We start from the raw sequence: 17,924 nt of genomic DNA, 5'->3' as shown, positions 1-17,924 counted from the left end.
CAAATTGGAAAATTACATTCCCTGGTCGGCCTAAGGTCGGGAAAATCAGTCTATTAACCCTAATTGGCAAGTATATAAACTACATTTTTCTCTCTCATTTGGCATAAAAAAATGACATAACACATACATGACGGAAAAGGCATGGAAATTATACTCAAGCATTCAAGCAATTGATCATTTCAAGTCTCCATTCAAGGCTAAGTGTTGCATTCAAGACAAGGATTCAACCATTGAAGAGGAGATCACATACTACATGCTACATACTACATGCAATAACATACAACATCTATACCTTCGCACATAAGGATACAAACATCCTTAGAACAAGGTATTAGTACTTGTTTTACATTACATACATTTACATTTACAGCACTTTCTCATTTCTTGGTTAATTCCAAAACCGGGGTTTGACCTAAAGGCAAACCCCTAATCCCTAACCCCCCAATCGTCTTCGCTTTTCTGTGTGTAGGTTGCAGGTACGCGGCTGAAATTGAAGATCTGGAATCCTTGTGTAGAGACGAATAGATCCCCCTTCGTTTCGTGGATTTTTCGGAGGACCATGGCGCCGGGCGCCATCGTCCTGACAACTTTTGCTCAAATTTGCAGGACAGCGCCGTATCAACATTTTACTACTAATTCCAGGTCTGCAGCTTCATCCTATATCTCGAACTTAGTTTATAAGCAAATCTTTGTCACTTTCTATGCATGCCTAGCTTAATTCTCTTATCAACATTCTTTACAAAAGAGGGTAGCCTTGCTTTCTTAACCCTTGAAACACATTTAGAATCCAATCTCGCATTGTGTGGGATTGGATCTTGTGGGTTTCAACCCCTCTTTTGAATGTAAATTATCTCCCATAAGTGAAAACCATCGAATCCTAGCGAACCTCCCTTCTCTCTCCTCGGAGTTGGAAGAGGGGAGAGCAACTAGGGTTCGATCGCGATTTTCCACTTTACACTACCATATCACGATCCCTACTGGCACGAGGGAGATCCAGGTATAGTAGGCTTATATTGATTAATTAATGTTTTGATGATATAGGCTGGTACTAATACAAAATCTATTCTACTGCTACAGCTAATGTGTAGGAGTGGTGTTCCTTGATTCAGCAAGCAGTGACAGATATTTCCATGATGGCACAGATCCCTAGTTCCTCACAGGTTGCTTATAGGCCTCAGGGGAACGTGGGTCAGCGTGAGGACTTATTTTCCCCATTTCGAGTATAGGTGGAAATATGGAGGGAGAGAGAGAGAGTTCTATCAGAGAACCTTCAGCAGGCACAGTGTGACCTAGTAGCAGCTCAGGTCGAGGCTACCTCATATCACGCGATCCTTATGGATAGGGATCGTAGGAGTTCTTCTCAGAGTCATTCATGGTCTATATCATGCTATACACCTATGGGTCCACCTTCACGGCCGGATCAGGAGGGAGCATCTAGTCATCACTCTCTAGCCACTAGCCCTAGGGATGGGAGATGATCTCATGATGTAGGATAGTTCACATTTTGGATGTATAGTGACCTACTTTTGTATATGAAACATTGATCCACATATATATATATATATATATATATATATATATATATATATATATATATATATATATATATATATATATATATATATATATATATATATATATATATATATATATACATGCTTCTCTTTGTCTCAAACGTGTTATCTTTAATCACTAAAACAATGTATATTTTGATTAAAGTTAATACATTTGGTAGATGTACATGTATGTTCTGAATTTAATTTCCATGTGATTGATTTCTCAATGTTCCATGATCAAATTGATACATGTGTGACTTAATTTAAAATAAAATATTTAATCAAGTACTACATTGATGATAGAGAAGAAATATGTGTGAAGCCTACGAATCATATAACTAATGTGATTTAATTTTAAACTTAAACACAACATGATACGATTCTACTTTACACATAAAGACATTGTATAATATGCCAACATAATGGAAATGTAAATCTTTTGCAATTTACATAAATGAATTCAAGACAAACTATAAAGTAAAGAAACACGCTTGTCAAGAACAAAGCAATATAGATTAAACACAATATCATTTAATTCTATTTGCTCTAACCAAGATATGCTAACATATTACCCAATTTTGAAGAACTGAAGAGAAGGTAGATGAAATGAAAAATAAGGAATGAGGAATTAAGCATAGCATCTACGCAAGTGCATAGCATTTATAGATTCTTTAAGAGGCATACCGTCTACATCCACTATTTTGTAAGCACCTGATCCATAATCTTCAATAACAATATATGGTCCAAGCCAATTAGGACTAAATTTTCCCTTTTCTTCAGGTAAGGCATTCACATTGCGCTGATTCTCATAGAGAACTAAGTCACCTACTGAGAAGGAACATTGAATAACCTTATCATTATAGCTTCGTTGTAGAGTTTTTTGATACGCTTGATAATGCTCAAGAGCATTTATACGCTGTTCATCAAGCATCTCAAGCTGTTGAAGTCTTTGTTCTCTATAAGAGTCATCATCTACTATACCTTTGAGAGAAACTCTAAGTGATGGAATCTCTAACTCTAAAAGCATAATAGCATCAGCACCATAAACAAGATTATAAGGGGTGGTTCCTGTAGCAATTCGTACACTCATTCGGTAGGCCCAAAGAGCATAGATTAGCTAAGTACTCCAATCCTTACCATGCTTATTCACGGTTTTGCGAAGAATTTGTTCAATTATCTTATTGGATGATTCGGCTTGACCATTTGATTGAGGATAGTATGGTGTAGAAAATCGATGTTTGATATGATATTTCTCGAGGAATTTCTTCACGTCCTTGTTCTGAAATGATGTCCCATTATCTGAGATTATAGTGGAAGGTATCCCGAATCGAGAAATAATGTTTTCTAGAAGAAATTGACAAATCACTTCAGCAGTAGTAGAGCAAAGGGGAACAACTTCCACCCACTTTGTAAAGTAATCTATTGCGGTTATAATGAAAGTGTGTCCTTGAGATGAAGGAGGAGAGATTTTATCGATGAGATCCAACCCCCATGCAGAGAAAGGCCAAGAAGCTACATGAGAATGAAGTTCTTGGGCAGGAGCATGAATCAGATTATTGTGTTGTTGACATTGATGACATTTCTTAACAAATGAAAAAGAATCCTTCTGCATAGTTTGCCAATAGTATCCCATATGAAGCAATATTTGAACCAAGGATTTGCCTCCAAAATGCCCCCCACAGGCACCTGAATGAGCCTCTTCAAGAGCAATAGGGATTTCTGATTTGTTAAGACAGCGAAGGAGAAGACCATTATAACCCCTTCAATAAATAACATTAGAAAGAATGATATATCTAGCAGACAGCTTGCGGATTCTAGCCCTAGTGTTCCTATTGTCGGAATCAGGAAAGGTACCATCGGTCAAGTATCTTACGATATTCGAATACCATTCATTTGAGTGTATAAAGTCACAACATGTCATCAAGCTAGAATCATCTACAATAGCTGGAGAAATAAGGTTGTGAATAACAAATTTAAGATCAACCACAGGGTCCTCTAAAGATACAAGAGAAGCCACACATGCCATTGCGTTCGCATGTCAATCATCTTTCCGAGGAATAGGTTCCATGGTATAAGAATCAAATTTTTGTAACAAGGAGATAGCAAGGTCTTTATATTGTGATAATTTGTCTTGTTTTGCTTGATACAGTCCTGTTACTTGTCTTATAATCAATTGAGAATCTCCATAAATATGTATGTGCTTTACATTCAAAGCCAAGGCTGCTTTTATTCCTACTATAAGAGCCTCATACTCAGCAATTTTATTGGTACATAGGAAATTGAGATGATAAGATAAGGGAATGGATTTCTTTGTAGGAGAAATTAGAACAACACCTGCCCCTGATCCCGTACGACACTTAGAGCCATCAAAGTATAACTCCCAAGTTTCATCTTTCTCTATACAAAGAATGAAGTCATCGGGAAAAGACTCAGGGTTAGGGAAGGAGAAAGGTGAAGGGGCCTCAACTAAGTGATTGGTCAACGCTTGCCCTTTAATTTCTCTTTGTGAAACAAATTTAAGGTCAAATTCAGTTAACATCATAATCCACTTAGGTAGGTGCCCTGATAAATCAGTTTTAGAGAAAAGATGCTTCAAAGGATCAAACTTTACCATGATGTGGACTTCTGAATTTAAAAGATAATGTCTCAATTTCTGAGTCGCAAACACCAAGGCCAAGCATTGTCTTTCTATCGCAGAATATCGAGTCTCATAATCAAGTAAGGTACAACTTATATAATAAACCGGACATTCCTTACCATCTTTATCATGTTGTGCCAATAATGTTGTGAGAGCATGAGAGGAAGCAGTTGTATAAAGAAGAAAGGGTTTAGAAGGTTCGACAGGTTGAAGGATAGGAGGATTAGCCAAATATACTTTTAAATCTTCAAATGCTTGCTGACAATCTTCGTTCCATTGAAAAGTGATATTCTTTTTGAGAAGTTGAGTAAAAGGAAAGGTACGATCTGCAAGTTGAGATACGAACCTACGAATAGCTTGAATCTTTCCTTGTAAGCTTTTGAGTTGAGACACATTTCTAGGAGGTGGCATGTTGACAATAGCATCTATTTTCTTAGTGTCCACCTCAATCCCATGATGCGAAACTATGAATCCTAATAGCTTTCCACTATCCACACCAAAAACACATTTCCGGGGATTCAAGCGCATGTGATATTTACAAATTCTTTCAAAGATTTGATGAAGGATCTTAATATGATCTATACAAAGAATGGATTTGGCTAAAATATCATCAACATAATCTTCTAAAATCTTATGCATATAATCATGAAAGATAAGGGTCATCGCTCGTTGATAAGTTGCGCTGGCGTTTTTAAGTCCAAAAGGCATCATCACCCAACAAAACATACCCCAACGAGTGGTGAAAGTAGTTTTGAATTGATCTTGAGGATTAATGAAAATTTGATTGTATCCTGAAAAACCATCCATGAAGGATAACAAAGCATGTCCTCCTGTAGAATCAACTATCATGTCAATGTTTGGGAGAGGGAAATCATCTTTTAAAGAAGCCTTATTTAAATCTCGAAAGTCGGTACACATTCTTATTTTATTATCCAATTTAGCCACAACGACAATATTTGAAATCCACGGGGAATAATCAATAGGGTGGATAAATCTAGCCTCCAATAATTTTTCAATCTCAGCCTTAACAAGCAGAGCTACCTTAGGATTCATTTTTCGAATCTTTTGTTTCACAGGCTTAGCATCGGGAACTAAGACAATATTATGAGTAACAATCTTAGGATCTATACCAGGCATGTCAAAGTATGTCCAAGCAAAGATCTCAGGGAATTCATGCAATAAATTTGCATATTGTTTTTGTTCTTCTTCATCCAAACACTTTCCAATTTTAATAACTTTTTCTTCAGTGCAAGGATCCATCTTAACATCAATGGTGTCACTTATGAGAAGATTACTTTGTTGAGGAATGTCCTTTAACTGAGGGAATTCTTCCACAATCTCATCGTTATCAATCTCTCTTCCAAAATAAGCTTCAGTGTTCAAACAATAAGGAAATCCCCTATTGTGATGATAACGAGGAAGAGTGTCATATGCTCCCAAGAACTCAACTAAAGCATCATCGGTAGGAAAGACATCCAAAGCATAGGCACACGAAGGATCCCCATCAATATACTCAGGGTGTCTCATTGGTAGAGATGTAGAAATAACATTTACACTAATACATGGTCTCTTAGAAGCTTTAGTGCGCTTGCAGGGATTATAACCAAGTCCAAAGGTCTCATCATAAAGATGATTCCCTAGAGGAACCTTTATCCCTTGTTCATGAGCGCCACAACCATTTCCATTATACCCATACTTAGCTAAAATATGAAAACCACGACCATAACGATCAGCCATTTTAGAAAGAGAAGGCAGTTTTTCATAAGACAAAGAATCAAACTCTTCAGAATTAGAGGTGTGAGGAGAAGAAGTTTGAGAAGCGGCCACAAAATTATTGTTCATAGGTTTAGGTAAGGTTGATTGATCTTTACTTTCTTCCTTCTTTTTAACTTTAAGCTCTCTAGGAGGAACCCTATACTCACCTACAAAGGTGGGATTAAAGTCAAGAGATCCCCAATCGTCTTCCGCGAGAACCTTCTCAGGATCAAAAGCCTTTTCATGTGTAGATTCAAGTTGAGAAGAATCTTCTTCAAGAACTTCAGACTCATCCAAAGAATTTTGATTATCAGAGGGTGATGATTCATCCATAGGTATCTTGTTTAAAGAGTCATCACTAGAAGAGGAAGGTTTAGAAGAACTCCCTTTGGAAGTAGATGTTTGCAAACAAGCCTGAAAATTAGTATCACCTATCAAGGTATATGTCTTATTGTTATAAATAAATTTAACTTGTCTATGCAATGTAGAGGGGACAACTTGCATACTGTGAATCCAATGTCTCCCTAATAACAAGTTGTATGTTAGATTTCTCGACATAACATGGATAGGAGTGGGCAAAGTAACAGTTCCCACTGTGATGGGTCAGGTGATAATACCTAATGAAGACTTAGCCACATTATCAAAGCCTTGAATGGGACGAGAATCAGGCTCAATAAGGGATGTATCCACATTCGTCTTATGCAATAGATTAATGCTACACACATTAAGGCTAGAGCCATTATCTACCAGTTTTTGTCTTATAGTAGTGTCATTTATGATAACCACAATAATCAAGGGATCATATTGATGTTGAATTTCACTAGTAGGCAATTCATCTTGAGTAAACACAATTTGAGCTTTAGGATTCATCACAGAGTTAACCAAAGACACTATATTACTAGATGTATTAGGTGGAGGAACATTCAAATCTTTCAAGGCATCTTGTAACATTCCATGATGAGCGGAAGAAGTTTGGATCAAATCCCAAAGGGATATCTTAGTAGGGGTAGCTTTAAGTTGTTCTATGAGATCATATTCCTTACCCATAACTTGTGAAATACGTGGATCTTGCGGAAGAATTTGTTGAGGATTAGGAAGAGAAACTGGAGTAATAGGAGGAGGATTATGTTGCCTATTATTTCTAGTATGATAAGTATGGGCAACCGCATGATAACTCTCTCTAGTTAATTGCTTGGCATAACTATAAGGACTTATAGGTTTTCTTCCTTGCACAGTGATGATAGGTTTATTCGGAGTAAGAAAGGAATCATGACCATACCCTCCTTGGACAGTAAGGAGAGGTGATTTAGGAACTTGGAAGGTGGGAGAAGGATAAGCACCTTGGACTTCAAAGAGAGGCTTATTATGCTCATTCCGGTTTATCATGTTAACTGATTTAGAAGTTTTATTCTTATCTAAAGATTTCGATAAAGCCACAAAGTCATCAAGAGCATCATCCAACAAAGCATAATCATATTGATTAAAAGGTTTATCTTTTGATTCAAAAGGAGACATCTCTTCATAGAGAGGATCATTGAAAACAACCATGTTACTAGATTTAGTGGAAGAGTTGATAGGAATGTACCCTTGAGAGGAATCATTCGACTTATCTTTCTCATCACATCGAAATGGCATAGTAACAATGTTTATGAGTTTTTGGTAAAATGAAGGTTTGGTATCTTTAGGGTTCAAAAACTCATCCAAAGCTTCATCTAATTCATCTTGGCTATACTCATAATCAACATAATTGCATACATCATCATAAATATGAACATCTTGCAAATAAAAATATGACTTTTTGAAATAAAAATTGCATAAAACCTAAACACACAATGCAAAGAAACAAAGAAACACACTCTTTCTTTTCCCTCCTTTTTTTTTTTCCTCTTTTTTTTTTTAATGAAAAATGAAACTTAAATGAAGCAAACTAAATCTAGATCTAGATCTAACAAATGCAATGCAAGAGAAAGCAATAATAAAAATTCATGTCGGGTTCACCAAAATGTGTAGGTGAAAAAGCGAGACTAGGCTAACATGCCCTAATCCTACCTTTTGACACACATTGTGGAATACGAAAGAGCCTAGAGGTATCACACAATTGGCTACTTCTTTTTGTAGAAGAGAGAGCCATGGGCTACCTATTAGGATTTCTATTCCTTTGTTGTAATTGAAAGATAAAATGATGCAAGTTCAATTCCTAACCCCAAAGTGCAAGTATGAACTAATAACAAGATTGCAGAATTGAGATTAAACAATGGAAAGCTGTAAACACAAGGACAAGACAAGAATGCAGATGCATACCTGGAGTTAAAATCTGAGTGAAAATGTTTGGGACGGGGGTGCGGGCACCACTGTCCTGATTCTGCCCCTGAAACTACTCCTAAAACTGTTGTTTTGCAACCTAAAAAGCTGTTGGGAAAATGCTGAAACTTGCTGTCTGACTGGAGGACCAGGGCGCCCAGCGCCACTGTCCCAGGGACCAAGGTGCCCCACGCCCCAGTCCTAGCTTTCTGGGTTGGAATTTGGTGTAAATTTCAGTCTCCGTCTGCTTCCGCCGGATCTGCAACTTGTGGCGTCGTCCGAATCCCGAAACCTGAACTTATATCTGAAAAGGTATGGTGGGCGGCTATATAGGGTTTTGCCTTAGTCAAACCCCCGCTTTGGTGATTTCCACCTCCATGAATAGCCAAGTTGTCTTGTAAAAGTAATGTGTGTGCAGACCTTGTGTGTGTGCAAGATCCTAAAATGCAAGTAAGCAAACTAGAGCAACCTAGAAAGTAAACCCTAATTGCTTGTCAATGATAATGTAAATGCTCCAAATCAAGATGCAAAGTGATCTAAAGCATGAATACAAATGATATAATGAGGCTTATGCAAAAGACATGAAAACAACATGAAATCATACCCAACCCCAAGGGAGGGGTATAAGCCAATCTTCAGTCGATGATCCCCTATTGCTCTTCAATGCCTTCAAAGCCCTAAATGGATGAATGAAATTGATGAATGCTTGATGGATGGATGTTGAATGTTATTGAAGTCTTCAAAGATCTGCTCTTTTGTTGCATAGAAGGTCCCTGAAACCAAAAATCCAATCCTTTCAAATGAAGAAAGAGAGCTCTTATATATGAAACCCTAGGTCGTAATTTCAACTTTTGGTCGACCTAGAGATTGAATCTCCCGCCAATTTCTTGGGGTTAAGCTTTATTTTATGATTGGATCGCGCTCCTAAAATTTCGGGAAAAATGTCCTGGACCGTGTGCACTCCGGGCGCCATGGTCCCGGCAACTTTTCACCAAATTTTTAGGGCTGTCGGATATGATGATTTTAGAGAGAATCCCAAAGTTATAGGTGATTTCGAGATGTTTTGACCCCCGAAATCAAGCCCCCAAGTTCAAAATAGGACCTAATTAGGGTTTTTGATTAAATGATGTATTGGAGGAATAAAATGAAAAGGGCACACTTTAATGAAAGGGCCCAACTTTATGATGTGGAAGATGATGAAATATAACCTTAGACCTAATTAATTTAATTAATTAAGTGCTAAAGGGGAAATGCAATGCAAAATGCAAAATGTGCCAAGGTGGGTGCTAAACTAGGTGTGAAATTGTACCACCCTAGCAAGAGCGTACAATTTACGATGCTACAGTAACCTACCTACAGACTTAGTTGTTGATGCTTGAACAGGGGAAGAGGAAACTACTCCTTTCTCTCTATGAGATGATGAATTTTGGCTTTGTGAGGAGCCGCATTGTTTCTTCCACTTACCATTTAATTAGTCGGATGTCTTTCTTAACACTAGAGAAGTATGAACCATTAGTTCCAAGACTTCTTCTTTAGATCAATCGATTTTTGTGGGTCCGCATCAGCAAAAATATGATAATCTCCAAATCAATAATGACCTCATCTTCAACCACATCATCAGAAACATTAAAGGGATCACCAAGAGTGTGGATTTTCTGCAAAGAGAGCCTCATGAAACTTTTCTTAAACACTTCGACATCGTTTAGACAATCCTCCTAGAAATATTCGATCTCAGGCTGATGCATGTTACCTTTGGCTCCATACAAATAACAATTCACATATCCCTTACTGTCAAAACTAATTCTAGATGGTAGAGATAGAAAATGAAATTTCTCCATAATCATTCCCACAACCTTAACATCGCTATTTGTTTTTCAAGATAAATAAGTTGTGGATAATGGGATGGAGAATCCTTTCTTCCCCATGTTCAGGTATTTAATATTTACAACAGCCATCTAGTAGAAAACTTCCAGAAACACAATATAATTAGATGGGAATGGAGGCAAGTTTAGCGGGGCCTTCTCAAAACCCCCAATTCTAAGGTATGCAAACATATCAAATTGGGTGTAAAAACTCCCAAATTTTGTCACAAAGGTAGCAGACTCATGGGAAATTCATAGGCTAGGGTTTCTTTCTAATCTCTTGACCATACCCATTGAGAATACATCATTGACACAGGAAAAAAATTGCATACCCTTTCGCATGGTGATATGGGGGAATTTCTAGTAGATGGGTGTGAATGTAGGGAGAGGATGATGCAATTCTAGACTCAATCAAGAAGACTCTTGACTAGCTAGGACGAAAAATCAGTTATGAACACATATGAAAAACCAGGGACTGACGAAAATTACGCAATTGTTCATTCAAGTGATAGATAATAATAGAGGCACAGTCAATAAAACTCTCAGGAGCACAAATTACTAGAATGAAATGACACATCCAAAACTCAAAAGAATCAATGCATGCATTTCCTACAACATGGTGCAAGAGGGATATGATTTTTGCAACTTCATCCTTTAAGTGCATCCTTTTTAATTTTGTAGGAAATTGAGACTTACCTCCCTTTTCAGACTTTAACGAAGTCCTGGCAATGCATTTCATACACCAATCCCAATGCGTTTGGAAATACTATTCGCCAGTTAGAACATACATGTTTTTGGAGGCTTCTCTCTTAGGAAGGTACAAAGTGCGGGAGACGCTTTTAGAATTAATCTGCACAACAACCCTACCACCTTCTGCTTGGATTTCTTGTGTTTCTGGGTTGTATCTTTCAGAGCATGCAACAATTAAATTTGAGCAGGGAACAATAGACGAAAAACCAGCTGCAAAAGCCATGCCACACTGAAAAATTCTCTCTCGCAACAGATTTCTCTTGCTTCCTTCAAGCTCTTACAAAAAAATTGCTAAGTTCAATTGCTCTACTTCCGTGTCTTGCACGTCTTGCCTAGTGATTTTGTATCACACTTTGCATGGACACAAGCTAGATAATGCACCTTGTGAAAACTAAAAAATGAGGGTTGGTTCAAAAATCATCCGCCACCTTGTCTGTGTACTCAAGTGATGTGACATGCCTTAAATGTTGCATTTACTTCGCCTTTTTAAATAGTCCTTTAATTTGGCTTATTCCTGCTGACAAGGCAAACAATGTTAGTCCGTACAAAGACTTGACACAAAGGCGGTGCCCCAAAAGCTAGGTGAAAATTGACAAGTCGCTCAGTTTGGGAAAATATGAACTTAAGAACCTATAGTCGGGACTTGCAAACTTTTCACAACCCGTGCTAGAGCAACCAAAGCACAAGACAATGGGAGATTGGGTAATCGGAAAATTTTGAAATATTCTAACCTCGTGATAAGTTTAGAAAAGGGATACAACGCGTGAGATGACTTCAGAAAATCATAAAGTCCATGACCGGAAGCTTGAAACATGAAGTGAAAGGGAACACTTAGGAGAAATTGGATGGTGACTCCAAATTTAAAAAGGGGGCAAAACTTTTCAATCTCACATATCTTCGATAACAATGCCACACTTTTTTCACATTAACACAATTAGATCATCCTCATATATATACTATTTTCTGAGGAACATAATCTTCTAAGTCAGCCAAGACAGAGATCTAAAATAGGTCAACACTAAACATCCTAGTGGTGGGAAGGAATGAGAAGTTGACCACACCACAACATACATCATCAGTCAAATTAACACGTTACATTCATCACAAATTCTGGACCCAAAACAGGACTCACACGCTGCACCAATATCACTACTCCTCGAATTCCAGACTCAATCTGGACCCAAAAAGAACTACCCAAAGCAACAAAAATAGGAATGGAACTAGGATACACATGAATACACTCGATCAACACCGTATCCAAATCCGGATCATCAACTCAACCAATCTGGATGCTGAATATCAATTATAACACATCTTCTAGAGCACCAAAGATTCTGGGAACTCATCTTTCAGATTACCAACACCAAAATCATGTGATGACATTAATGATAACCATTATGTTAACATCAATGACAACCAACACAATCATCAATATCACATTTGCAACATAGCATGTAGTCTCCACAATAACAAATTATGAAAGTATGAAGCACAAAAAACACATGAACACCATATTTATGTGCAAAACCTAATCATGAATAAACCACAGTAAGAATCAAACTCACAAGATAAATATAATTTGTTACAATGTTGCCTCCAAAACACCTTGCTCCTAAGAGGACTTGCAGAACTAAGGTGCACAACCTTAGGGCAAGATACAAATGACTTACAAGCCTAGAACTCACTATTTTAGGGCAAGATATAGAAAGCTGCCAAGAGATTCACAGTCTTCCGGTAGAGAAACAAAAAATTGAATTGGAATGAGAAAGATCTCTTGATCATGAAATTGATCTTCAACCACTGTGTCAAGCAATCAATATCATAGAAAACTCTTTTTCTTCCAAAACACAATCTCTAAACTCTGTTACATTGAGAATGTCATCACCAAAACTCTTCACAATAGTCTCTCGCACATCTTCAATACAAAATTGCTTGTAGGTATTTCACACATTTGGAAAATCAATTCACACCCATTCCACACACTCACTAATACATTCATAGTCCTTTATATACAAGATTAATCATCAAGACCCTTAACTCAGTTAGCCATAGATAGAATATACATTATTACATAAATTAGGCCACTCGAACCTAAAATATCAAATGTAGTCCACTCCAAGAGATAGAGAGGACCCAAAAACATTACAATACAACATTTCTAAATGATTCCAACAAACTGCACGCACTAGCAAATCCTTTGCAAGGCTGACATCAAATGAAACATATAGATGAACAATGAAGCATGCCAATTGGTTGACCTAAAAACATTCTCCAACACATGAAACTCAATGCGGATCTACACATGCCATGGTGAGACCCAAAATATTATCCATACACATCCTCTCAAGCAAACCCAGACCAAAATAATATGAACCAAGTAGGATACAATATCATAGTCAACCAAAAACTAGACTAGCTGACAACAAAGAATACAAAGCATCATTTGAAAACTAATATGGAACACTGCACAATCCATATGAACATGTCCTCCAAACCGGAGCACTTGAATTTACCTATCTGAAAACCATAAGACCTCTTTCGGACTTCTTCTACTACAAGACTTTACTATCAGAAACATCAATAATCAACTCAACCAATTGAGTGAGTATTTACAAACTTGATATTACAATATACATAGAACATAAACATTTTACATTCAAAACCATAGCACATAGTCTTCACAAACCAGAGGAATGCAAAACATTCTTCCACTAAGACATTAAAAAGTTTTTATTACATAAATACTATTTCCTGCATATTGAAACTTCCAATATCAATCTTCTTGAAATACCACAAAATCTTCACCAAATTACACACCAATACCAAAACACTCAACATAGTACATAAATAGTCTTTCCTGCATATAGAAACATCTGCTATACTATTCTTACTCACATATCAATACAAGACAAATTGACATCAATGACAATGCAAGATAGGTTGACATGAATGACAACAAGGCACAACAACTCAATTTTCCAACAAAATTGTGGTTGTGAGATCTTTTCAAGAGAGTTTAATTATAGAAAGTTTTTGCATGAATGTTGTAAGACTTGAGAGAATACATAATTATACTCTTTCTATAATAACTCGTTTGCAAGTTAATAAATGAATAATACTGCATTGTTTTTGGATTTCCATTTCACTACTTGGCTCAATAGTTTGTCAAAATCCATGAGCCTAGACTTACATTGCCATTCCTTGAGATATTTGTGGGTTTAAACATGTTTTCAATAAAGAATGAAAATTTGGAAAATACATGCCATCATGATAGGCTATAGATGAGGTAATACATATAGGAGGAGGGGGATAGAGTGGTTAAGGAATGGTGAGATAAGTATCATCATCCTAAGTAAGAGGAGATAGTGTAGGTGTAAAAAATGGAGGATAAGGTAGAGATGCATTATTGCTAGAGAAAGTGGCATGAAGGACATGAGAGTGTCTAGATCACATGGATACATGTCAAGGAAATGTGTAAAGGTGGGATAGTGGGAGAGACTAGTCAAGGTATGTTTAAGCAAAAGAGGAGAGGAGTTAAGTTGAAGAAATCTATACTAAAATGAAGGACAGGGGGGTGTATCTCAAAAAAATTCTGATAACAAAAGTGAGAATAAAAAAATTAGCATGAAGGAAATTAAGTGAGGGAGGAGTATTTATAGAAAATGGAAGGAAAAATTCTATTGTAGGTGGAAAGGCAAGGAGAAAGGAAAATAGAAAGACATTGATAAGATTGAAATAGGTGTTAGGAACAAGAAAATGAAGCTTTGAAAGACTTAGTTCAAGAACATGTACAAGAAATAAAAAGAGTTGACAAAAGGTGGATGAAGGAAGAATAAGATTTGAAGGTTATAATCTTTTGAAAATCTACCCTACATTATAGAAACTATGATCCTCAAATCCTACTTTTCTTTTTCTAGCCTTTACCCAATCTCTTTCTTTTCTCCCCCCAATTTAAATTTCCAAAAGCTTCATTTTCCTTCTTTCCAACACCTCTTCCAACCTTTACACCCTTCTATTCATCTATCTTGTTCCTTTTCTTGCTACTTACCTTTATTCCTCTATCTTGTTCCTTTCCTTGCTAATTACATTTGGCTTTTTCACATTAGTTACTCGAAAAAGCACTATAGATAATCACTTACCTCCTTCCATATACCATCTTTCTTTATGTCCTACTTGCACCACAATTTCAATTATGAAGAGAGTCACCACTCCAAAACATATATCCTGAAATCAAATCTCCAACAGAAAATATACCATCTTTCTCTACGTCCTACTTACACCACAATTTCAATTATGAAGAGAGTCACCACTGCAAAACATATATCTTGAAATCAAATCTCCAACAGAAAAATGAAATTTTATTTTGGAAAGGCGAAAATATTGAAATATGAAATGGTGTAGGCGAGGATATTAGTTTTTCATGATTTAAGGTAGTTATTATTTTGGATCATATTCTGTTCATCAGAATGAATGATAAATAGTTTATGGGTCATGGAGTAGAAATGTTTTTTATTCCATGTCCCATCTGTCATCTTTTTGTGATCCATATGTAAAGAAACACACAGAACAAGAGCAATAAAATAAACTTTAACAAATACATAACTAAATATATATAGAATATAGAATAAGTATATAGTTTCAAGAAGAAATGAAAGTTGTTACGATATGTTTTGAATTCTCGACATTCCATTTGTATTGAAGTTTGCAAGTGTCTGCGCAAATTTATGCAAAATGACATGATGAGCAATACACTGATGTTTTCGGAAACTGCACTGGAATCAATGTAAATGAAGAATATTTTGAGAAGAGTTCCATCTCTTCCTAAAAACTGAAGAGATATATTGAACGCTCCACCCCTTTTCGAATCCTTAGGGACAGAAAAGAGTGTGATGCCTACTGTCCCAAACTCCTAGATATGAGCAAACCAAATAAGCAAGATGTACAATAGTTTACAGATAGCCACAACGATTTTGAAATTACAATTTTTTTTTTATTTTTTTTTGATAAGTGGGAAAGTTGAAAACAATTAATCTATAATATTTATGAGTAGAAATCAAAGCTGTGCAATTGAGAATTTCCTTAATGTCAAGTTATTCTGAGGAATATGACTTACCATGAACAGTGCTTTGATGTTCTCCAGAGTAAGTTGTGTACCATCTTCTCTCAAGTCCAACATTACATCCAGAAAATCCTTCACTTCATTACTGTACTTGAGTGGTATATCAGCCCTCTGTGCTAGTCGCTCCTCCATAATTCTATCAAACATGTTATCAAAGCGTTGGGCCAAACTATTAGCTTTACTATTCAGCCCCTGAAGATCAAATCTCCCCAAAAAAGGAAAAAAGTCTGATAAATTTGGAAGCCCTGCCAACTGGAGGGCTTGTCGTACCATGCTCTTAAACTCTGCAGCTTGTGCAGAGCCTGTCTCGAACAATTTATTGCCAAAAATCATCTTACCCATAATGGTAAGAGAAATCATAAATGCTCTTTCCCCAATCTGCACACCATTCTCCTGTTTACAATTCTCCAAGATGGAATCAATACTCCTAAACACTTCGTCTCTTCTCAAATGCTGCAAAGCATCAAGCCTTTTGGCACTAAAAATCTCTGTGTTGCAGGTCTTTCTAAGCAAACGCCATTGAGGGCCATAAGGACTCCATAATAGACTTGTGCCTTGGTAAGAAAATACCCTTGTAACTGTATTGATTGTTCTGCTTGAGAAGCTCTGGTCATTGTTCTTTAGTACTTCTCTTGCCATGGATGGAGATGAAACAACCAGAGTTGTCTGCATGCCCAATTTGATGGTCATGAGAGGTCCATACTTCTGTGCAAGGAAGAAAAGAGATTGGTGGGGGTTGTCCCCAAGCTGAAAGATGTTTCCAATGATGGGCCATCCAGGAGGACCTGGTGGTAATGCTAGTGTCACTCTCCTCTTACTCTTCTTCTTCTTCAGGAAAATGATGAGTATCACAAGGAGAACTCCTGCAACTAGGGAGCATGATGATGATGCAAAAGTGATTGAATCCATGACAAACAAGTAGCAGTAAAGCATTCACTGAATTTGTGCTCAATTAGTATGTGAGCCAGAAAGTTATCAATGAACTTGTGCTCAAATGGGTATGGAGTGTAAAGACATTTAATGAGATTTTGCTTGATGGGTATGAGATCAAGAAAATGCTCAAAGGAGAGTAAGAAATCATCTGATCAATTTGTGGTCAATGAGTATATAATATTGAATTCAAGATGACGTATGAATAAATGAATAAATAGTTTTATCTAGGATTCCCACGCAAATGAGACCTTCCTTGTATCGCACCATCTACCCCTCTTGTGGAATAGTCGATACCCTAATTTTTCATAATTTGGCTGTATGTTTTGACGATAATAAAGTAATAATAACAGATAAAACAAAATAGTGTCTAATCTTGAAAGATTGTTGAATTGTGACAATAGTATTAAAAAAAAATTATTTTATAATTTTAAAAAAAATAATCTATAATTGTTGTAAGAGAGAAATTTAGCTTTTTAAAAGTTTGACATGATTGTTATTTCAAAGATACTATACATATCTTTGTATGACATAATCAATATCTAAAATTTAAAAAAATAGGTTTTACATGTTGACAATAAATAGAATATTATCTTAAAATATTGTTGAATTGTGACAATAGCATAAAGAAATAAACTTATTTATTTAATAATTTAAAAAAAAAGATAATATATAATTTTTTTAAGAAAGGTATTTAGATTTTTTAAGTTTTAAAATGGTTGTTATTGAAAGATAGTATACAAATCATTGTATGATATAGTGGATACCCTAATCTTTAAGAATTTAGTCATATGTATTGACAATAATAATAATACTAAAATAAAATATTATATTGTAGGAATTGATAACTGTATGTGGGAAAAGTGGGTGAGTAAAACTTAAAATGTGAAAATTACGAAAAATACCAATCCACACACACACACAGGACTTCTTGATGCAAGCTATGGAGTAACGTAGTGTTACTCAGCTTCCCAAGGAGGGTCCCATGGTTCTCTATCTCACAATGTCCCTCA

At 36.3% G+C, this 17,924-nt stretch overlaps 1 protein-coding gene across 1 annotated transcript in view; it reads right to left on the bottom strand.

The window, feature by feature from the left end:
* The window catches only part of LOC131040562 (geraniol 8-hydroxylase), a 55,272-nt gene extending 38,211 nt beyond the window's left edge, over positions 1–17,061 (bottom strand). The window contains exon 1 of the mRNA XM_057973504.2: positions 15,976–17,061. Coding sequence (XP_057829487.2) covers positions 15,976–16,914 — 939 coding nt within the window. The 5' untranslated portion in view covers positions 16,915–17,061. The remainder of the gene's footprint in view (positions 1–15,975) is intronic.
* Positions 17,062–17,924: the final 863 nt, after the last annotated feature.

The sequence above is a fragment of the Cryptomeria japonica genome, chromosome 4, assembly GCF_030272615.1.
Source record: "Cryptomeria japonica chromosome 4, Sugi_1.0, whole genome shotgun sequence".
Lineage (NCBI taxonomy): Eukaryota > Viridiplantae > Streptophyta > Pinopsida > Cupressales > Cupressaceae > Cryptomeria > Cryptomeria japonica.
The sequence above is the reverse complement of the archived record's forward strand: the minus strand, read 5'-3'. Positions and strand labels throughout refer to the sequence as shown.